At 36.5% G+C, this 21,842-nt stretch overlaps 4 protein-coding genes across 4 annotated transcripts; 3 read left to right on the forward strand and 1 right to left on the reverse strand.

The window, feature by feature from the left end:
• The first annotated feature begins 3,407 nt into the window (after window positions 1–3,407).
• On the forward strand, window positions 3,408–5,355 carry LOC101312755. The gene is made up of 5 exons (XM_004305711.1): window positions 3,408–3,413; window positions 3,545–3,620; window positions 4,442–4,968; window positions 5,062–5,242; window positions 5,336–5,355. Exons 1-5 carry the CDS (start codon window positions 3,408–3,410, stop codon window positions 5,353–5,355), a joined length of 810 nt encoding a protein of 269 aa, XP_004305759.1.
• Window positions 5,356–6,496: 1,141 nt separating this feature from the next.
• On the forward strand, window positions 6,497–9,098 carry LOC101304893 (U6 snRNA-associated Sm-like protein LSm1-like). The gene is made up of 5 exons (XM_004303661.1): window positions 6,497–7,052; window positions 7,415–7,483; window positions 7,564–7,679; window positions 7,772–7,834; window positions 8,607–9,098. Exons 1-5 carry the CDS (start codon window positions 6,992–6,994, stop codon window positions 8,682–8,684), a joined length of 387 nt encoding a protein of 128 aa, XP_004303709.1. The 5' UTR covers window positions 6,497–6,991; the 3' UTR covers window positions 8,685–9,098.
• Window positions 9,099–15,674: 6,576 nt separating this feature from the next.
• Window positions 15,675–18,675, forward strand: LOC101305196 (transmembrane protein 87B-like). Its single transcript, XM_004303662.1, has 5 exons — window positions 15,675–15,955; window positions 16,268–17,186; window positions 17,371–17,466; window positions 17,878–18,014; window positions 18,172–18,675. The coding sequence occupies exons 1-5, from the start codon at window positions 15,774–15,776 to the stop codon at window positions 18,344–18,346; spliced, it is 1,509 nt and encodes a 502-aa protein (XP_004303710.1). The 5' UTR covers window positions 15,675–15,773; the 3' UTR covers window positions 18,347–18,675.
• An 881-nt stretch (window positions 18,676–19,556) lies between these two features.
• On the reverse strand, window positions 19,557–21,577 carry LOC101313046 (probable polygalacturonase At3g15720-like). Its single transcript, XM_004305712.1, has 9 exons — window positions 21,518–21,577; window positions 21,276–21,410; window positions 21,006–21,164; window positions 20,870–20,905; window positions 20,579–20,786; window positions 20,391–20,472; window positions 20,209–20,317; window positions 19,973–20,086; window positions 19,557–19,793 (listed from the first exon to the last, which is right to left on the reverse strand). The coding sequence occupies exons 1-9, from the start codon at window positions 21,575–21,577 to the stop codon at window positions 19,557–19,559; spliced, it is 1,140 nt and encodes a 379-aa protein (XP_004305760.1).
• Window positions 21,578–21,842: the final 265 nt, after the last annotated feature.

The raw sequence follows: 21,842 nt of genomic DNA on the forward strand, positions 1-21,842 counted from the left end.
TTTTGAACTCTCTCTCTGCATATTATTGCATCTCGAGGAGATTTTCGAATTCTAGGCAACTTTTTTGGGCATCAGAATGAGGATGACAAGCGCAATGACGGTGGTGCATCTGATAAAACTTTTGGGTGAGAAAAATCGTAACTCCCTCCTTTTATGTTAAGTAAATAAATTTTGCATATGTATTATGATTCAAAGTATGCATTGACATATAATCTAATTTTCTTAAACGAATTTAGCGTGTTCGATAAATTATCTCAAAGAGATTGAGGTAGACAAATCGTATCTCAGAGCTAGAAGAAAAATTCATGAATTCCATATTTCCATTACGTGCAGATATATACTCTTGAACTATATACACACCTATAAAGCTTTCATCTTGGGATATTTTAGTTTATAGTTAACCCTTGCTCGTTTATCTATCGGATGAATCACCTTTCTGAGTTTTCATTCGTTTGAAAGCACTTGACCGCAGGCTGTGGTAATAGATTATGATTAAGGATTTAAGGTTATGGTGTAGCCACGCTGATTGTGAATCTAGTAAAGTATGAATTAAGGTGTGGTATAGCTGTGTTAAGCGTGTATCAAATATATATAAACCAAAGAACATCTTACACATAGATCATTTAGTTCTTCAACATGTAGGGATTATAATCACATATATTGTAGGCTGCACATTCTCAGATGTTGGGGTTTGTTTAAGCATGTGAGTGTTGTCTGCACCAATCAAAGGGTTTATTACCCTAAACTTGCTTTGAATTTGGGTCCAAATTAAGGGTTTTGTATTTGTATTCTATGCGGCATCATGCAATCTGAGGCTGACAGAACACAAGACTCAACCAAGTAAACAGTGTTTATGCTCATTTTAATTACTTCTCATGGCTGGTCTAAGATACTGTTTAGACTTCAAAAATCCAATCATGTTTAAAGGAAGATTCAAAATATGGTTCTTGAAAGGAGCAAAATGAATTAGAAATGTGGAAGTCAGCAATGAACCTATAGGCTACAAGATTATAATTATGCAGAAATCAAACTACTTGCTGAGCTAGTGTGATTGAGCAAAGGGGTTTTGCTTTTCTGGGGCTTAGAGGAATTGTGTATGAAATTAGGGATCATGATAGTTTGGTAATAGTCAACTCCCCCCATCTTTGGTACACGTGTTGGCCCGACAGTACATGATGGGAGTCTCTTTGTCGTGACACGTCGCCATCTGCTATAATCTAACCCTCTTCCACTGTGCTGGTATAATCTAAGATGATGTGCATGGCTAGCTCCTCTAAATTATATATCGGCTTTTAAGTGAACAAATAAAATGAAATGTACCACAATTTATTCATCACGGTTGTGTTCAGTATGGATTTGAAGAAAAGATAGGGCACATGAATCAAGTTGCATGCTTGATATGTTTTAGAAATAATCTGCAGTTCAAGAATCATCTCAAGTTCTATTAATTGTTCTTTCGATTCTGCTCATGTTTCAACAAGATTTTCCAAATTTATCATGTTTCCTGGACAATCTGATCTGAGGTTGTGGAAAGATTGTTCTGCTCGTGTTCCAATAAAATCTTTCCACATTCTTCATCCTTATCATACTTCCTGGGTAATTAATTCAGAAATATTTTTGTGACCTTGGCCAAAAAATGATAAATTCAGTTTGAAGTATCTATCGGGGAAAAGACCAAATCTTTCCCATTCGTGCTGCTGCTGTTGGAAAATTCATATCAACTTAATAATGTTAACCCTTTTGCTCTCTAATTATATGGTTTTTTACTGGTGTAATATTGTTTACTGCTGCTGTATCTACCAAAACTTAGTCATCTTGATGCTGATAAAACTTTGGTGGGTTCTGTTATTATGGAGAAATAAAGAAAGTTAGACAAGAACAATCACGTACTGCATTCTAGATTACTAACTAGGGTACCATTTCTCTTGGTACGTATTGATAGTTTGAAACAGGGTCCATGAGATGTTATTTTTGGCCAAGGGATCCAATATAAATTGAGAGCCGAACAATTGGCATTGAGAAAGTTCTGTGTGCCCTACAACGAAGGGCAGGTGAGATTATGAGCCAGCCAGTCCGGTCAGTGAGGAACACTCGCATGCTAAAGTGAGGTAACCATATATTCATTCGAAGATTGATACAAGAACCAATTCATGTTCTCCTTGGCTTATACTCTTAGTTATATAATACTAATTTCCTCATGCTGCCCATTCCTCCAAGTTAATGTAGTCCGGCTTAGTACCTGTATATATATATATATATATCTGCCATAATTTGATTCAACTTATTATCATAAATTTCTGGGCATAATGTTTCTGGTAAATGGTAGGGCTCCAACTGGAATCTGCTTACCACATAATATATGGTTCTTTTGTTGATGACAGGATTCCTTCGGCTCTGTTATTCCTATTATTCTCATCGTGCACTTGACAAAGCATATGCCCATTTTTGGCCGATCCCTCTTGACGTTTTAAGTTGTTAGAGCTTTAACTTCATGCGTCTAAACTCATTTAGATAATGTTAGGAGCAAGTACATTCAATGTGACAAAAGGAAGCAATCAAATTTACTACTGCAACTGCAAAATAGGTTAACAAGATGACAGTTTAGAAGGAACACATATCTTCTCGTCTGATATCGTTTGGAATGTCCTATCATAGATTAGCAACAGCTTATTGGTCTGGAAATAACTAAAAGAGGAAGGCATGTATGCTGGAATTTAAGCCTTTAAGATAGCCTAGATGACTCGCTAGTGTGCATGCCTGTTATCAGATCAGATTGGAAGCTTATGGAAGTGTGTGGTGAAACCATGTTCTTCTTAGTTCAAAATGGTCTTGGAACTAAGCTCTGTTAATGCATTGTACCATAGGAAATGTATAGAGATTGATATCCAGATTTCGTATTGATAGAACTGGGGACACGAGGGCTACCATGTACAGGAGATGTTCCAGAATTGTGTCCGCAATATCAGATGAAACCCATGTGTTATTTAACTACGAGTACGGATTAAATTATTTGTGTGAGAAGTGAAAAATAAATTTGTAAAAGAATTAAGAGAGAATGTTTTGCTGTGGTAGTGGGGTATGGGTGCTATCAATTGTTGTATATAAGAAGAGAAGAGAAAATGGAAAGAGAGGCTAGATACAAAGATAGTAGGGCAGTGCCAGTCCATGTTTAGGAACTTGAACCAATAGAAAAAGCCACTCTCTCTCTCTATTTCTCTCACTCATTTCAGATCAGCTTGGCCATGAAATTCAACAAAACCCCTTGATACTATCAAAGATCAGCTCTCATTGGCTTTTAAGATCTGCTCTTGAACACATCACATTTTGCAAATAAACTTCCTCCTTCACCAGCACCACCACCTTTCTGTAGTGAAAGAGTGACTGAGTTTCCATTTGTATCTCAGAAGATGAGGGTAACTCTCCACTTGTATCTATTGCATTAGTTTCTGTTAGTGTGTTTGCTATGTACTAAATTCTTCAGCTGAGACATGACATGAGCGGTTATGAGGTGGTTTAGTGATGGTTTTGATTTGTATGATTGCAGCTTTTCGGTTGGGTGCAAGATAAGCTTCATGGGAAGCAGGGGAACAAGAAACCAAATACAGCTTCGACTAGTACCCGTAAGCATTGTTCTTTAATTCTAATGAACTTCTGTGTTACTTTGATGTTGATATGGTTTTTATGCTTCCATTTTAATTCCAAAGACCAGTGCTTCCTATTTTGAGAATAACTGCTTTATTGAAGAGTAATGTTAAGTTCATGTTGGTCTGATGCATGAGTTGGAGATTAAAGAGTTCTGCCAAGACCATGTGTTACATAGTGTGATCTGAGTCATGCAAATCTCAAGATGGATTTGCAGTATTGCATGATTCAGATTGCTTGATAACGCTAACATTCTATAGCTAACAGAGAATGAAGGAATAAAACTAACAAGCTTTAAATCATGTGCTAGTTTTTTATATCTCTCAACTGTAATGTCAAAAGTTTGTACTTGAAACAGTGTTTAGAATCTTAGCTCGAACCGAGGAAAATGCATTGAAAAGTAAGAGAAATATGTAGCATAAGAACTAAATCTATTTGGGTTGAGAAACTAGACATCGTTATAGCTAATCCAGTAAAGAAGGATGATCAGATCCCAATTAAGTACCTTTTTCACATAAAGCATTGGCAAAGTGCATTTAGGGATTACCAAAGGTGCATCTTTCTGAGTTGCAAAGTGAATCTGTTGTCTGGAGAACACTTTAAAACGTTGCAACATGGCTCATTCATCTTTTTATTCTTCCTTGTATGAATTAACCATATTAAAACACTTCCATGATTTTAATATATATCATTCTAGCTCTATGTTTCATGAACTTTATGTTTAAACTTTGATACATGAGATAGTGTTACATACCGAATCTCCTTGTTCTATGTTACTAAGTATATAACTTTTCTGTAGATCATGTAAAACCAGAGCCTCGTGAAGAATTCAGTGACTGGCCTCATAGCTTACTAGCAATCGGAACTTTTGGGAACAACAATTTGAAAGAGAGTACTGATTATCAAAGCCAACATATTCAGGAAGAACCATCTTCATCAGACGAAATACTAGAAAATTTCACTCCTGAAGAAGTTGGTAAATTACATAAAGAGCTAACGAAGCTCTTGACACGAAAACCAGACATTGAAAAGGAAATTGCAGCTCTTCCGTTGGACAGATTTCTAAATTGTCCATCAAGCCTGGAGGTTGATAGGAGAACAAGCAACGCGCTTTGCTCCGATTCAGATGATCACAAGGATGAAGATATTGAGAAAACCATTAGTGTTATACTTGGGAGATGCAAAGACATCTGTGCAGATAATAACAAGAAGGCGATTGGGAAGAAATCAATTTCTTTTCTTCTCAAGAAGATGTTTGTTTGTAGAAGTGGGTTTGCACCAGCACCAAGTTTGAGAGATACATTTCAAGAGTCAAGAATGGAGAAGGTATGAGCAAAAACTTGCACAAACCTTAATTTAATTGCCTCAACTATATATATATTCTGCTTCAAATTGTCATTAATGTGATATTGGTTACAGTTCTTGAGGCTAATGCTTAACAAGAAGATCATCAATCCGCAAAATTCTTCTCGAGCATCATCAATGAAGAAGTACCTGGAGGATACTAGACAAAATCCAACCAAGAAGGGAAATAACAATGAAGAAGATAAAAAAGAGAAAATCAATGATGGATGTAAATGGGTGAAGACTGATTCTGAATGTGAGTGCAACCTGAACTTAAAAATTTTCATGATAAACTATAGTTCTAAATTGCTCAGAATATTGATGAGAGCTACATATTTTCTTGTTGCAGATATAGTCCTAGAAATTTGAGTCTCCTTCGATCCTTATTTGGCTTCTTATTAGTTATTACAAGGTAAGAGAACCCCCTTTGAGCTTCACTGTTATGAGTTTGCTAAAAGCATGTACATTAATAGCTTGATACCAACACTAAATATATGCTCAACAATTTTGCAGCTTCAGAAGTGTTCATGCCTCACATTTATGAACTCAAATACTTGAAATTGCAAAGAGCCCGAGTAATTTCAGATCAGGGGCAACAAATCATCAATAAGTTCATCCTCATTGGCTTCTGAGACAGCATATCTATTTTGTTAACGGGTTATTCCCGTTTCTTTTTTCATGGTTGCATCTGTGGAAACAGTACAACACATGTTATGGATTATCAAGGGACAGAGGATTTTCTGTAGTGATCTGTGCTGGCAAATTGAGCTAGACAGTATCTACATTTTTCATCCTATTTTCAACACAGTTTTCTGTGTCTTCTATATATCTTTCTTTTCTTTTTGGCTGAATTGCTCACTATGTAATATATTTTGAGGTGAATAAATAGTAGATTGACATACATGATGAACTTATGAAGAAATTGTTAATTTCTGAACAAGCATGTTGGGAAGAGGGTTGTATTCTGTTGCATACTCTCATGTTTCACTTTCAATGGCTGAACAATTGTAATATTTGCAGAGTAAGGGTTTTTTTTTTTTTTTTTTTTGTTGAGAATGTGCAGAGTAAGTTTGACATGACAGACAACAGGAATGAACTAGAAATTTCAAAAAGAGAAAGGTACCCTGTTAACATTTTTATTTTTCCTTGAAAAAGTTCGCCACTAACTTGGATTATACAATTACGAAGTACAAAAGAATGAGAACTGTTTTATTAGAGAAGCGAAATATTCCTCAAAATTTAGTTCACCTGAGATTTTTTTTACTAATCGAGCCTCTGTTACCTGATGCATAAACAGAAGCATTTTCCCTTGTTATAAAGGCATATCCCTACCATAGGATTGTCCATTTGTTTGTATTCGAGTAATTTAACAGTAAATCGAAGTGGAGTGAATCTTATTAACCAATTGAAATTAGATAACATTTACAGCCTCACTGGTCCATTGGAGAAAAGAAAAAGAATAGAAACAAAGTACTGCTGACAGTTACGAATGAAAGATCTGTGGATCCCAATCAGGCAATCATAAAACAAAACCGAAGTACACAAACATACACACTTCTTCTTCTTCTTCTTCTTCTTCTACATACTGCTCAACTTTCATTCCACCATGTTACTTTCCAAACCGTAGAACTTTCATTCTACACACTCCCTGATTGATTACATCACTCTTCCCCTCCTAACATTTCTTCCCGAGCGATTGGATCTGAGACTTTTAACTCCATCTGGTCCCATCAATCCGAATTGGAATCATCCAATTCTTTGTTTCTTCCTCAGATTCTTGGTTGTTGTTTTTGTATCTCAAAAAGTTGGGTTTTCATTGCTTACTTCGTTAAAGTTGGGGTCTCTTGTATACTTGGGTGTATTTTAGGGTTCTTGGTTTTTGTTATAAAAGAGAAACCTGCTCTGCCAATGCAATTATCTGTTGTTTTTGTTAATTTTTCGGTGAGTTTTGAGAAACCGGAAAATTTTAAGTGTTTTGAGCTAAGAAGAACAAGAAGAAGCATCAATGTCTTGGGCCGGCCCAGAAGATGTTTACCTCTCTACTTCTCTTGCGAGCTATCTTGACAGTATGCTCTCTGCCTCTCACCCTTCTTTTGATGATTCTCTTGCGAGTTATGAAGATTACTTATTTTTAGTTCAAGATTGAATCTTGATTTGATTATATGACAAGGGTTTCTGTTTATTTGCAGTTGTTTGTTAACTTTAGACTGATTATAGACTAATGAATATGTCTTTTTGCTCTAATTACAAATCTGCTCTGTGTTATAGGCTCAAGTTGGTGCATGCTTTTGAATAGTTTGGTTAATGAAATAGATTCTGGAGTATAGGAATATTGTATGATATGTTTAGGTTGACCTTTTAATTGGGCCAAGCAACTGCTTTCTTACAGAAAAGTTTGTGTGGTCTTATGTTGTTCTTTGTGCTGCAGAGAAAATTCTTGTGCTGCTCCGAGATGGTCGCAAGCTTTTAGGAATACTCCGTTCCTTTGATCAATTTGGTAAGTTATCGCTTCTGTTGTTGTGGGAATGTACTGTATGTTTACCGGGATGGGGAAATGATCGTTGGTTCTTTTTGCAGCCAATGCTGTTCTTGAGGGTGCTTGTGAAAGGGTCATTGTTGGCGAACTTTATTGTGATCTCCCTTTGGGTCTTTACGTAATTCGTGGGGAGAATGTTGTTCTAATTGGTGAACTGGTATGAGAGCTCATTAGTTGGTTTGGCATGTGAAAAGCTACTCAAAATATGCATTGTTGTATATGTTTATGATTTGCATTTGATGTTTGTAGGACGCGGAGAGGGAGGAACTTCCCCCACATATGACCCGTGTTTCACCTGCAGAAATTAAAAGGGTAAGTGTTACCTGTTGAGATGAACTTCCTTGCTATCTTCCTTTTCCTTTCACTACACAAATCAATGTATGGAGACATTTGGCCAAGTTGCTGAGTTGTAGTTTGCGGTTCTGTTTTTATGGCATGCTATAAACTTGAAGGCGTCATCCTTTTGAAAAGCTTGGTGTCAACCTAATAGTTAAAACATTATGAGAATAAAATCACCTAACAAAGTTAATAGATAAATGGTGCAGCTTAGAAGCACATAACCCTTACATCTTAGTACGCTTGCTGCTAATTCACAGGAAAATCTTTTATGCATGCATTAGAGATATCTTGCACATTTACAGTTTTCTGCTAAAGAGTTTCTGTTACTATTTGCAATTATTTCTGTCCAATTGGCCTGCATAGGTTATTTCCGTATTTTCAGATTCTTGTGCAATTGGAAGTTAGTTAACTAGTAATGCCTAAATGGGATTAATGTGAATTTGAGTAAACTCGTTTTCACTGTTAAATATCTGGATGTCAGCCAAACATTGCGACCAGCCTTAAGTCTCTTGCTGTTGAAGTCTTCGTGATATTAGTTTTGACATGGGGATTTATTTATGGCTTTCCTGGTGGTAGTGCACAATACTCATTTGTTCAATTTCACTGGCAATTTGTATAATCGGGAATGCCTGTCAGTTTTGTTCTCTGTGAATGCTTTTTAATACTATTTGGCTCTGCTTCTTTTGATATACTAGGATGATTTTATGGGGAATCCTGTACTTATAAATATCATGAATTTGGGCAGGCACAGAAAGCAGAAAGAGAAGCTTCTGATCTCAAAGGCACCATGAGAAAAAGAATGGAGTTTCTTGACATGGACTAAACGAATTTGCTTAGTCCATGTAGATTATTGACTTGTCCTGCCATCCGCAAATATTATAGCGGTTGTTTTGCTCCCATCTTCTACATATGGCTGTCAAGTGTTGTTAGATGGTAGATGTTTAAACTTTGAAAATTAGAACTCTCATGAACAACACTGTTCAAGTTCTGTGTACTATTTGTCTTAATGAATAGAAGTATTCAACTGTTTCTTGGCTATAGAACCTCAATTGCGTCCACTCCGAAGTTGGAAATGGCTTTTCTGGTAATTAAGGACATCAATGGTTATATTTCCCATGCAATTTCACTTCATTGCCAAGATGTGAGAGCAATTGTTCTCTATAATTTACTCTTTGTTACAAAACAAAAAAAATAGATTGAGAAAGAAGAGAAACATGAGAGAATATGTGTGTATTATTGAGTAGGGAACCATCTCTTATATAGAGATGTAATTAGTATGTAAATTACATGAATATCCCTGTAAGCTAATTACAAGAATGTCTATTAAATAAACTATTTACAACACTCCCCCTTGGGTATTCTCTGTTATTAGCTTCCTTTGATATGTGCTCCAGTGTTGCCTCATCAAAACCTTGCCAGGTAATAAAAACCTTATGGGACAAAAACAATCCTGGTAGAAGGAGAAGAGTACAACGCACACGTAGGAGTGGTAATCAGAACCCTTGATTTTGGTGAAGCGGTTTAGTCTGAATCATAAGATGTGAGTCCGTGGGAGATAGATGCATAATAGTTGCTACACGAAAACCTTGCCCGGTAAACCCAGTGGAACAAACCCGTGGTCGAAAGGAAAAGATGAGCAAATATATATATTTTAAATAAATGTATCTTCAAGACGCAGTATGTGCAAGGTGACCAATTACATGTGTGCCTCATTAAAACCTTGTCAGGTAACAAAACTCAGTGAGACAAAATAACCCTAAACGAAGGACAAAAGAGTATACAATGGTCAAGAGTATGCTTCAAAATACTCCCTCTGATATTGACTCCCCCTGAAAACTCTAAGATTATTGTATTCCCTGTAGTAAAGAGACATAACCAGTTAGGAATAAGCCTTGTGTGGGTTTACATAACCCGTGTAAGCATATTTAACAAGGCAAATATCATTCCAAGGATCATAGGCGGTTGATCCATTTCATGATGACTAGGGATAGAACGAGCCCTTTTCCGTCATGCATTTAAAATAACGGAAAATTGTCTTTTATGTCATTTACGGAGGCGGCGTGTTGGCGCAGAGTTACATCTAGCTAACAAATTCACATCGGGTGAGATGTCCGGACTAGGGCATTTAGCCAAGTACAATAATGCGCCTATTGTACTTAGATATGAGTCTTCTGGTCCCAATATCTCTTCATTATCATCTACACGATGATATGGGTCTCACTAGACTTCAGACGATTATGAGTGAGCTTGAAGACTTTGTTTTATCCTCATTAAAGCATCTTAACATCTTCTAGATGTAATTTGATTGATGGACCAAAATTCCATTTGCACTTTGCATTGCACAACTCCAGGTCGAGAAAATGATTTAGTCTCTGAGAGTCTTTTTATCTCAAACTCCATCTTCAAGCATTTTGTGGTTTTCTTGATCTCTTCAAGAGTATCAATCAAATCCATGTTATTGACGTAGATCACTAAAAATTGCAAACCCAAAGTTTGTTTTCTTAATAAACATGCATGGGCATAGTCTATTGTTCATATATCTCATCCCAAGCAAATATTAACTTAGACGGTTATACCAACTCCGTCTGGATTGTTTGAACCCCTAAAGTGAACTAATTTAGCAAATAGAGAGCATATTATGTGGTCTAGAACTATTTGCATTGGGTAACATAAGTCCTTCAGGAAACTTCATGTATATCTCTATATTCATATCCCCATAGAGATAAGTTGTTACCACATTCATAAGCTGCTTATTCAGTTATTTAGAAACTACCAAACTGATAAGGTAGTGGAACGTTATGACGTCCATTACGGGAAAGTACGTCTCCTCGTAATCAGTCGCAGAGCGTTGAGAAAATCCTTGCGCCACTAAACGAGACTTATATCACAATCTCGTTTTTCTCATTACGCTTTCTTACAAATACCCATCTAAACAATATAGGTTTAACATGGGTAGGCGTGGGAACAACAGGCCCATAACACATTTCTCTTAGTTAAGGAATCTGATTTGACCTGGATTGTTTCTTTCCTTTTTAGTCAGTCGTCTCTTCGTTAAGATCTATCAACGAAGCAAGGTTCGACATCATCGCTTATTATAAATTCGGTGGCCACCACAAATACAAACATATCATCGATAAACTCTCATTCTGATTCAATATCTCACAAAATTTACCGAGATTTTCTATTCTCGGGAGTGGGTTTAAATGTTGGAGCGTCCCCCAACTTCATCTCTTCTAGGACGAACCCATAATCCGGATTTATCTCGTGAGTTGAATTGGTTTGAGATTGCGATGGCAAGAAGATTCATTTGTGCCAAGTTTACCCTCTTCTAGGGATAAGAATCGTTCGAACCTAATGGTCTACCTCGCTTCTGGGCAGGGACTATGACTGGTTAGCCGCCATGGCCGTACCTCATCCAACTAGGACGATACGTCCTACGGGGACATTTATCCTTGCAGGTTTGCAGCAAGTATATATGATCTCGTCATTTTTAACTAGATCTAGTGAAGTGTCTAGCATATTATGGGTTACACTACGTAGATCTAGAATTCTTTGCACTTCAACTAGAAGTAGAATTCTTCGCACTTCAATTTCACATGTGCAGTTTGGGGATCAAGATGAGACATTCTACACGTCGTTCATCAGGAACGCTCACATTCTTATCTCCCCCTAACGGCGAAAAGACTGTCTCATCAAAGTGACGACCGCAAATCTAGCGGTATAGAGATCTCCTGTCAAGGGCTCTAAGGAGCACATAATGGATAGGGTTCATAATCGACATATATGCCCATCCTTTGTTGAGGACCTAATTTTGTACGTTGTGGTGACACAATTGACACGCAGATTGCAAACCCAAATGCGTGTAAGTGCAAAAACATCAGGTTCACACCTAGTCACCAACTGTAACACGAAGTAAGACGAGTAGTAGTGGGCCTCAACTGGACTGACATGGCTGCATGCAAGATTGCATAGCCCGACGCAAATAGTAGAAGCTTGGTGCGCATTACCAAGGTTCTATATGCGAGACCATCTTCGGTTTGAACATAGGAAACTACATGTTTTACAAAACCCAAGGGATATGCAATAATCATCGAAAACCTTCGATGTAAACTCTCCGGCATTATCAAGTTTTATAGACTTTATGGGATAATCCGAGTGGTGTACCCTCTATTTCATGGGTGAGAGTTTAGCAAACGCAGCATTTTCATGTGGACAGTAGTGTGACATCTGATCACTTTTGTCTATGCATCAACCAAAACCATTAATATTTAACTGGTCTGTATGGTGGTTGGATAGGTCCACGTATTTTCCCTTGCATTCTGTGCATAAAAAGATAGTATATATTTTAGTCTTTGCATGTGATGGTCTAGTATTCAACATTCTTAATGAGCAGCTTGGCATAATGTGTCATAATTGAGTTAAGGATACGGTGCATAAAGACAATACCTTTATTCTGAAGGGGATGCCCGTGTGATAATTGAGTTGAGAATACGGTGCATCATATGTTTTTCCTGGGTGCATCAAACACCAATACTATAGCTAATATTTGCTCGAATCATTTAGCTGCTAGCTAATAAATTTGAATATATTCAATGTACGCTTTTGGCCGCACATTCAAAGGTTATGTAAAGATATTACACCATTTTTCTGATGTTTTCAACGTTTAAGCATTGGTTTCAATAAACTTACCTTTCGATAACGTTCTTCTGAAACGTAGAGATATTTTGCCTCGTCAGCCAGACGAGAATGCTCAGTTCCTTAATATTGATAACACATATCAATTTTGATTTAGATTCTAGGGCATTAAGCCTTTTCATTTTAATATTCTCTAATTATGATTTGCTTTAGGCAAGGAAGATGTCTACTTCAAATAGTTTCTTATGGAGACTACCAATTAACATGATAAAAGCTACCGATTTTATCATGTCTAGTGAATTTTGAAATGAAACTTCAAGTTTCTTAAGAGGGTTATTATCGAAACTACATGTTCGATTTATACATGAACTACTGGTTCATTTTTGAACTATCGGTTCATTTTTGAACTACCGATTCATTAGGTACATGTATTTTCAAATTATAATCATGTAGCAATTGATGATATTAATTCCACGCTACTAATTTAGCATAATGAATATGTCACGTAACTATATGTAAATGTTTCTGGCAATTAACTACACATTAAATATGGTGAATATATTAATAACAGCCATTATGAGAAAGTATTTGGAGAGTCTTATAAACATACATAATGACTAGGTACGAAAAACCAGTGTTATTAGATTATTTTCCTTTTGTTTGATTCTGCTAGACCAAAAGAATTGACTGTAATTAAAGTGAAATAAATAAACCTAGCCTCTACATACTTTACAAGCATACAAGGCACAATCTGAGAGGTATGTTGGGCTTCTAGGTCCCGTAGAGGGAGAGTGGCTCTACGGGCTCAAAATGGTCTGCCAAGAAATGCAATGTTATTAGTCAACCCTTTCAGTAACTCCAATTGTATACGACCAAGTAAGACATGATGAGGTGGTGGAGCGAGGCTCACTTGAGGCTCACTTAAGTACATATCCTAAAAAAAACTTGCCTAGACATCGCATCCAACTGGGTGAGACTAGTTTGAGAAGGTTATAATCATTGTCATGGACTCAAGGCGACACATGACGAGCTTCTGTTCTAGCTTTGCAGCTTGCGTCGAGCTTCTGGCTCAATTTCATATATATTCAGGCTTGATTTAAGCTTCTGACTTAACATCATTAATATTCACCAATATAACATAAACCAATGCAATATATGTTATTAAATCATAACTGACAAAATTAATGTGAAAGTAATTACATGAAACCGAAATAAATTAAATTATAACGGAAACATTTTAATTCTCATCGACATAATGTGTATATATGTAATAAAATTGGTATTTACTGAACCAATGAATATCGATAACGTAGCAGTTATTTGCAAAACTAACTCATTTGCATCACCAATTGCTTCTGGCATTAATGTGTCATTACATACTCATAATAATTATCGATATAAATGATAACATAATTGAGAACTCATTAAATAAAATTGACGCGATTTGAATTTGGTAACCGACATTAAATATATGGCATAAATTACTAAACAAATATCATTTATGCAACGGTTAAGTACCAAATGCAATGAGTTCAAATCTCATTAATGCTTCTAGCATTACGCATAATTATTAAATTAGATGCTTCTGGCATAATGTTTATATAACAATCGCGTAATTAAAACTCAAAATTCATGCTTCTAGCATAATTGATTATAATGACATTATTCAAATTGGTGTAACCATAACGTTTCTGTCATAAATTGTGCAATAATTTGTCCCATAATGCTTGTACCATAATGTATGGATTATAACTTGGTAAATGTTTTTGGCATTAATTACATGCCCTTAAATGACATTGAATTTGACACAATTCAAATCAGTAACTAACAAAACGTATATGTTAATTTATACGTAAATAACATAATTAGTGTTATGTGTCATTATTCAAATGACGTTATATTTCTAAACGGATTTTATTCAAACCCCATTAAGATCAATATTAATTCATTTGTATTACTAAATGACATTAAATGCTTCGAGCATAATGGATATTCTATACTTGTAACATTTCTTACCAATTACCAAATCAATGGTACTACCATGATGGTTACGAGCATTACTTCCGGAATGCATGAGGATTAAAGTTTAGATATCATGACTCATGAGCGACAAAACTTTTGCACTGATCCATTTTGCCTTCTTGTCTGCACTACGGGTGGCGATGACTAATTATAATGGCTACTGGCCGCTCTAGTGATTTACGATGTCTTCGTTATCACTCACAAAATATGAATAAGTTTATATTAGAGATCTATATGTATCAACCAAATAAACTAATAAAATAAATTTGGTGTTCATGCGTCGTAGGCAGATTTTTCAATATGCAACCAAAGGCAATGAGTTCATGCTTCATGGTGATTTGTTCATCATATAATCAAGGCTAGCAAATATGAATTAGAATTAAGATAAGAAAACGTTACTCATTGCAGAACGGATAATCTCCATCTTTATGTGTAGAACTGCGAAGGCCATTTGTGGAGCTACTCAGCCAATCCAAGAACTTGGTTAAATAATGATTATGGTTGATCACCGATTTCAGAGCTTTTCATGTCAACATAGAGAGAATTCGATTAATCAAATTGAAAGATCATCCTTTGCTTTTAGAGCTTTACATGCAACAGAAAATATGATAATGTTAGAACTATTCATGTTGATAACATGTTGTAAAATAAAAAAATAGATTGAGAAAGGAAAAAAATAACCAAGAGAATGAGAGAATATGTATGTATTATTGAGTAGGGAACCATCTCTTATATAGAGATGTAATCAGTATGCAAATTACATGAATATTCATAGTAAGTTAATTACAATAATACCCATTAAATAAACTATTTACAACACTGTTCTAAAAGAAATGGTCAATTTTTCCGATAGAGTAAAATCAGTAAATAGCATAATCCTGTAATCACCGACCGCATTGAATCCTTAGCGGCCCAGAGCAAGTAAAACAAACGTTATAGCATGCAGTGCAGGAGACACTAAACCATCCTCCTTCCACACATTGACCAATCGATGCAACACATAATCCAATACTTGAAGCATTGAACGGTTCCAACCTCACTCACACACAAACCACTCCATACAAATGTGTCACACACGATTACACCTCCAAGCTCAATTAAACATCATAGTCCGGAAGCAGTCCTAAGCTGTAAGATTTGACAGTCTTATTAGGGACAAGACCAATTGAAACAGCAAACAGATCAGATTGAGTGACCAAGTTAGTGAGAGAGACCCAGAAGCTTTCTTGTTCCTGTCTCTTAGATTTGGGCTGAAATGCGGTACTCTGCTCTTCTACTTGTCCTGGTGTGCCTTTCGAGTGTGGAAGCCTCCATCCACCACTACTCCGGAGACAGATTCGTATCCAAAGGTAACGCCTTTGTCGTCCACGGCGGCAGTGAGGGAATTTACTCTTCTGCCCCCGCCGACGACTCCTCCAAGGACAACTCTTACATCCGGTAAGTACAGTCATTTCTCAGCTTAAATCCTTCTGCGTTTTGTGGTAATTTTTGTGGGTTTAACTTGTTGTTGGCTAAGATCTGTTGCCCAATTGAGAAAATTTGGATATAATAGTAAAGTCTAAAGCTTTATGCGACTTGAATGTGATTTGTTCCAATTATTGGATTGGTAAATTGAACCCTGTTTGTGAATTGTGAAGAAACCAAGAGCATTGAGGTTATTAGATGATAAAGTCTTGAGCTTTGATAGGAAATTTAATGTGGTTGGCATTATAAATTGATCCCTGTTTGTGTATTGTGATTTGGGACCAGCTTTGATAAGGTTACATTTCGGAGAAGCAAAGAATCGGCTAATTCCAGCTCATTGTCTGTCCATGCCATTGTTTTTGAGGTGGAAGATAGAGAGAACATTGGGGGTTCAGCATACGGAGGTCAAAGAGCAGTATGTTGCACTGGGGATCTTGCGAAGCTAGGTGTGTGTACACAAGGTGACATCATTTACCGCCCGTCCACTAAGAACCCAGGTTGGCCTCAAGTGTTTGGTGTTTCTTTTGAAGTAGATGAGGAAGTTGCCACATTGCCATCCAAGTTCATACCGATTCATAAGACCGGGATGTATAATTTGTATTTCATACATTGTGATTTGAAGTTGAAGGATCTGGTGGTAGAGGGGAATACTATATGGAAAAACCCTACCGGGTATTTGCCTGGTAGAATGGCACCTTTTATGCTTTTTTACGGGTTTATGTCCCTTGCTTTTGTCATACTTGGGATCTTTTGGTTCTCGCAGTATGCAAGGTTTTGGAGAGAAGTTCTTCCATTGCAGAATTGCATCACGCTAGTAATAACACTAGGTATGCTTGAGATGGCTTTGTGGTATTTTGAGTACGCTGAATTCAACGAGACTGGGGTCAGGCCAACTGGGATTACTGTGTGGGCAGTTTCATTTGGTGCAGTTAAACGAACAGTAGCACGTTTAATACTTCTCATGGTCTCCATGGGCTACGGGGTTGTAAGGCCATCCCTAGGTGGGCTTACATCAAAAGTGATTTTTCTTGGATTAACATTCTTCTTGGCAACAGAGGTTCTTGAGATGGTAGAAAATGTTGGTGCAGTTAGTGATCTTTCTGGAAAGGCAAGGTTGTTCTTGGTTCTTCCTGTGGCAATTTTGGATGCTTTCTTCATTCTTTGGATTTTTACTTCTCTGTCTGCAACTTTAAATAAGCTTCAGGTATATTTCAATTATAAGCTTGAATTACTGTGTTTGTATTACTAGGTAGATGTTTATCCATGTGAGTTTCCTGCTTGTGGCTTATGCAAGTGTTTGGGATTGGTGTACTGCCTCACTTCTCTCGGGAGTTTTTGCATATGACAAATCTCTAGCTGATATATTTACTTGCTTTGTGATGTGATAGGCTAGGCGAATGATGGTTAAGGTGGATATATACAGGAAGTTCACCAATGCTTTGGCAGTAACTGTTATAGTATCTGTGGGCTGGATATGTTATGAGGTAATGTTAGAAATTCACATACATAAGACCATGAAAGAACTTGGGATTTCGTTGTGTTTAAGCATCCTCAGAATAGCTTGTGTGACTATATCAATGAGGAAAAATGATAAGGATATCAATATCAGTGTCAAAAGCTCATCATTTTGTTTTTTTTTTTTTGGGTCTGAATCAAAATCTTGTGGATTTTTGTCAAATATTGATGGCTAATCATATCTTTGTTACACAATCATTAGTGGATGAAGTGGTCTTCCTCATGCATTTATGATCAGATGGTACAGTTTTTTTCTAAACAAATGTTAGAATAATGACAAATGTATGTTATGTTTCAGATTTTAGTAGATTAAATGTTTAGGACCAAAAAGGTTAAGTTAATTATTACATCTTTGATAGTTGTCGACTTCTTCCTTGCAGCTATATTACAAGTCAAATGATGTTTACAATGAGCAGTGGCAGAATGCATGGATAATCCCTGCCTTCTGGCAAGTTTTATCTTTCTCTCTCCTATGTGTCATTTGTGCTCTTTGGGCACCATCCCAGAACTCAACAAGGTAAAAACTTGGGTTCAATTATTAATTATTTTCATCCTCTCTTTAACATTCTCATTATTCTTTGAAATGTATCATCCACATTAACAAATTTGAAAACTCGGTTCTTTCCTGGACCTTATTTAATTGCCACTTTTCCTTGTGTTCTGTTTTTTCACAGGTATGCTTACTCTGGAGATGCAAGTGAAGAGTTTGACAGGGATGAAACTACTTTAACCCTCATAAAACCATCTCTACTGCCGTCTAAGGATGTCCATAGCGCGCCAGAAGCTAGAGCGGTGCAAGCCAGCAATGGATTAGCAAATGGTGATGAGGAAGAGGACAAGATAGAGTGAAGTAGTACATCTCAAATGTTTGGCATTGCTACACTATCCACTGCTCCCTCATTACGCAGAGAACATTCAGAGGGGCAGGAATCGTGACAGAGATAAAATATATGAGTTTATATCCTTAGTTAGTTCTCTAAATCAGAATCGTCTTGTTGATTTGATGATGTTTTTTTATCCTTGTGTATCTGTCTACCTGTTATCCAATTGTTCACTTACGACTAGTAAAAGATGCAACCGTATGCCATATATGACACTGCTTTGAGGAAACATTGACCTGTGCCCCCTGAATCCAGTTCGTTTAACATGAACTTCAGTACAGTATATATGTGGAAGTTCTGTGCTGCATGCTGCTTCTGTGAGAATATGAGGCTTCCTTGTATGATAACTGCTTGCATACAGTTTACATGAGAGTGTGCAACCACGATAATAATTCGACTTTTTGCCATTTAAAAGATGGATCAATAACGGCACTATTTGCAATCTTCAGTTTCCCTGGTAGGCAACGAGTTGAACTTTTCAGCAGCAACCCTTTTAGAATTAGTATATTTAAGTATCTCACATTAATTATGAAATATTGGAGAAAATTAACCACGTCTTTCTTAAGCCATAGTGTTTCTTATATACGAAATACATTTTTTGTTGGTTATACACCTCGTGGTTGCAGTACGGGCTGGGTCGCCATGGAGTTAAATGTTGTACTTGTTCACATAGATGGAATGTTCATGGCGTGGCCACAACAAGGATTTCAGAGTTTGCAAGGGTCTAAATTAATTCTTATAGCAGTATGTAGTTATGTACATAATGCAGAATGTTCATTATGGAATACAAACAAAAATGGACAGGAAAGAAACATTTCAAGTTTGATACGAGTATAATTTGCTTTTAGAATGTTGGTATGAGTTTATATAATATTAGTCACATTACGTATACGTCTTATAGGAACTAGGAAGAGTTGATACTTCTTGAATAATGAGTTAATGACTATACAACCAATATTATGCATATTAGCTAGAGACTGAAATATAATTGTTGGATGAAATCTTCGAAGAACATGCACCCGAAATTTTATTGAACTTTGATGACATTGAACATTATTACATGATCGACTGTACATGTGAATTCAGTAGGGTGTTATTGAATTAGCTAGCTCTTAACAACAATAAAACAAGCAAAACCCGACACTGCACTACTGATTCAAGAAAAAAGGGAGAATCAATCATGCTTTAGAGCTCAGGCAAGGGACTTGTGGTACAGTTGCGTAAGAAGTCCCATTTACATAGCTGCAAGAAGCCCTCACCTCCTCACTGGCAACTGCTGAGGTGATATTGATATTGTTCATCACAATGTTTACACAATTAACACTCTGGCTGCAGTTCAATGTAATTGCTTGCTCATTCTTAGAAGTTCCATGGAAGCCACTGAATGTCACATCACTCACCTGTACGGACGAAGTCTGCATCATGCAAGAAAATCTTATTTCTATTAATTTCAGGTTATTCGAACAAGTAATGAAGGCGAATGAAAAGTTCAGTAATCGTATTTTTTGTGTGAATATATTTAACTATGTTTTAGATTCATCGATCTCATGCCGAAAAATAAATCTCACGATCACCATGCTTGCAAATAACTCACCGAATTTTCGCAGTCATGTTCAGGACAGTAGTATTGATCAATGATAATGGGGTGCCCAGCAGTTGTAAGAGTGATTTCTTCAAATGATATCCTTCTGGCATATCCAGAACCACCCTGCATATAATGAAAGAATGTGTACTTTTGGATAAATCTAGCTCAAGTACTACTCATGCTTAAATCAACAATTTTCATGCTTCTCGTATAAAACAAAATTAACAGCCTCACAGTTAATCTACCTGAAATGTCTTAATTCTGGCTCCATTCATTGTGCTATTGAAACTGCAATTCTTTACATGTATGTTTTCTACTGTGTTATGATCTCCATTCTTGCCCAAACTTCCAATGCTGTATAAACGTAAGGGTTTAATTAGCAGGGGTCATGCACTTATGCATATATATACTTTAGGTATACACTAACCTAATTCCATGACCTGGTCCGCAAGCGATGTTCTTGATATCGATAATGAATGTTCCATTGTTAACAGCGATACAATCATCACCTGGTGTAGTAAAAATCCCAAACAAGAATACATATAGTTTTGTACTTGATATGTTACTTAATTATATATGGAAAACCAAGTTAAACTAAATGAGAAACAAATTTACCTGTTCCAATATTACAATCATGGATATTGACATTGCTTGACATAGAGATGTCAATTCCATCTGTGTTGGGACTATCTTCAGGTGCCCTAATCTGAAGGTACGAGACATTCGCATAATTGCAATACTGAATGGAGATGTGTGTTCTTGGACTGTCAGCTAGAGTAAGTCCACTTAATTGAAGACTATCGCATCTGTAGAAACGTAAAGCCTGCAATATTTTCCATTCAAAGTATGATGAGTTTTCCAGAATGCGAAGTTAGAGCACCTATGAATGATTATGGCAATTGGTACCTTTGGTCGTTCGCATTGCACCTTATAATTATTCACCTGAAAATAGTGAAAATTCTCATGTTTAGTGCCTTAGTACATATATATAGCAAAGGAAACAGCAGAAAAATTAATAATCAGAATTTGTGAACATTCTTACATAGTTAAGCAGGTCATATTTATTCCACCAAAGGGAACCTTGGCCGTTGATTTCTCCTGATCCACTTACGGTGAGGTTGGTCACCTCTGAAAAGGTTAACCAAAGGTCTACACACTCTTTCCATGCATCTGGACTGGGTGCCAGAAGTTTTCCAGAAATCTACAATGTTGAACAGTAGAAGTTTTATAATGTATTCATCGACGAAAGGTAAAAGAAAATTCTTATTAATATTGACATTCCTCCAGTTTCATCCGTTGCTTGGTTTCTTACCTCAACGTGAATGGAGCTGGACTGGCAAGGACCTGAGAAGTTCGTAGGTTGAAGAAGATAGGTCTTCTCCCCTGGTATTACAAGTCTTGGTGTCCCTTTATCTAGACATGAGGCGTTCCATGCTTTCAAAAAAGCCTGAGTTTCATGCAAATTAACAATAATTTGACAAATTAGTTTGTAAAATCAATAAGACTAGTACAAAGGGTAAGTAGAGAGAAAGCAAAAATAAAATACAGAATTACTTCAGAATCATCTCTGTGGCCATCTCCAACCGCACCATGGTCGAGTACATTATAAGTCATTTGGCCATAACCAATTTCAAAATCACACCAAGCAAGAATACAAAGTAACACACAGCTCACAAGAACACTTCTCATGCTTGAAATTTGTATGCGGCAGTAAGATGGATATAGTATATATGCGGCTACAAGAATTGTTGATTGAGGTTGATATATAGAATCCAAACTCAAACCCTTGTTTATATAATGCAAGGATTAGCATTACATGAATGGTGTTATGTGTGTGTCTAAATTGTTATATTCGGATTAGAATCCTGTGCAATCTGAT

Source organism: Fragaria vesca, linkage group LG6 (genome assembly GCF_000184155.1).
Source record: "Fragaria vesca subsp. vesca linkage group LG6, FraVesHawaii_1.0, whole genome shotgun sequence".
In the NCBI taxonomy this organism is placed as follows: domain Eukaryota; kingdom Viridiplantae; phylum Streptophyta; class Magnoliopsida; order Rosales; family Rosaceae; genus Fragaria; species Fragaria vesca.

What these genes read in the sequence shown, in the direction of transcription:
- LOC101312755 (XM_004305711.1), top strand. An exon ending in TACAGCTTCGACTAGTACCC is followed by an intron (nt 3,621 to 4,441) that starts GTAAGCATTGTT and finishes ACTTTTCTGTAG; the next exon opens with ATCATGTAAAACCAGAGCCT. An exon ending in AAGAGTCAAGAATGGAGAAG is followed by an intron (nt 4,969 to 5,061) that starts GTATGAGCAAAA and finishes TATTGGTTACAG; the next exon opens with TTCTTGAGGCTAATGCTTAA.
- LOC101305196 (XM_004303662.1), top strand. Translation starts at nt 15,774, where the DNA reads ATGCGGTACTCTGCTCTTCTACTTGTCCTGGTGTGCCTTTCGAGTGTG. An exon ending in CAACTTTAAATAAGCTTCAG is followed by an intron (nt 17,187 to 17,370) that starts GTATATTTCAAT and finishes GTGATGTGATAG; the next exon opens with GCTAGGCGAATGATGGTTAA. An exon ending in TGGGCTGGATATGTTATGAG is followed by an intron (nt 17,467 to 17,877) that starts GTAATGTTAGAA and finishes TCTTCCTTGCAG; the next exon opens with CTATATTACAAGTCAAATGA.
- LOC101304893 (XM_004303661.1), top strand. Translation starts at nt 6,992, where the DNA reads ATGTCTTGGGCCGGCCCAGAAGATGTTTACCTCTCTACTTCTCTTGCG. An exon ending in TTGTTCTAATTGGTGAACTG is followed by an intron (nt 7,680 to 7,771) that starts GTATGAGAGCTC and finishes TGATGTTTGTAG; the next exon opens with GACGCGGAGAGGGAGGAACT. An exon ending in CACCTGCAGAAATTAAAAGG is followed by an intron (nt 7,835 to 8,606) that starts GTAAGTGTTACC and finishes GAATTTGGGCAG; the next exon opens with GCACAGAAAGCAGAAAGAGA.
- LOC101313046 (XM_004305712.1), bottom strand. Translation starts at nt 21,577, where the DNA reads ATGACTTATAATGTACTCGACCATGGTGCGGTTGGAGATGGCCACAGA. An exon ending in AATATGACCTGCTTAACTAT is followed by an intron (nt 20,906 to 21,005) that starts GTAAGAATGTTC and finishes CACTATTTTCAG; the next exon opens with GTGAATAATTATAAGGTGCA. An exon ending in CCAGAATTAAGACATTTCAG is followed by an intron (nt 20,087 to 20,208) that starts GTAGATTAACTG and finishes CATTATATGCAG; the next exon opens with GGTGGTTCTGGATATGCCAG.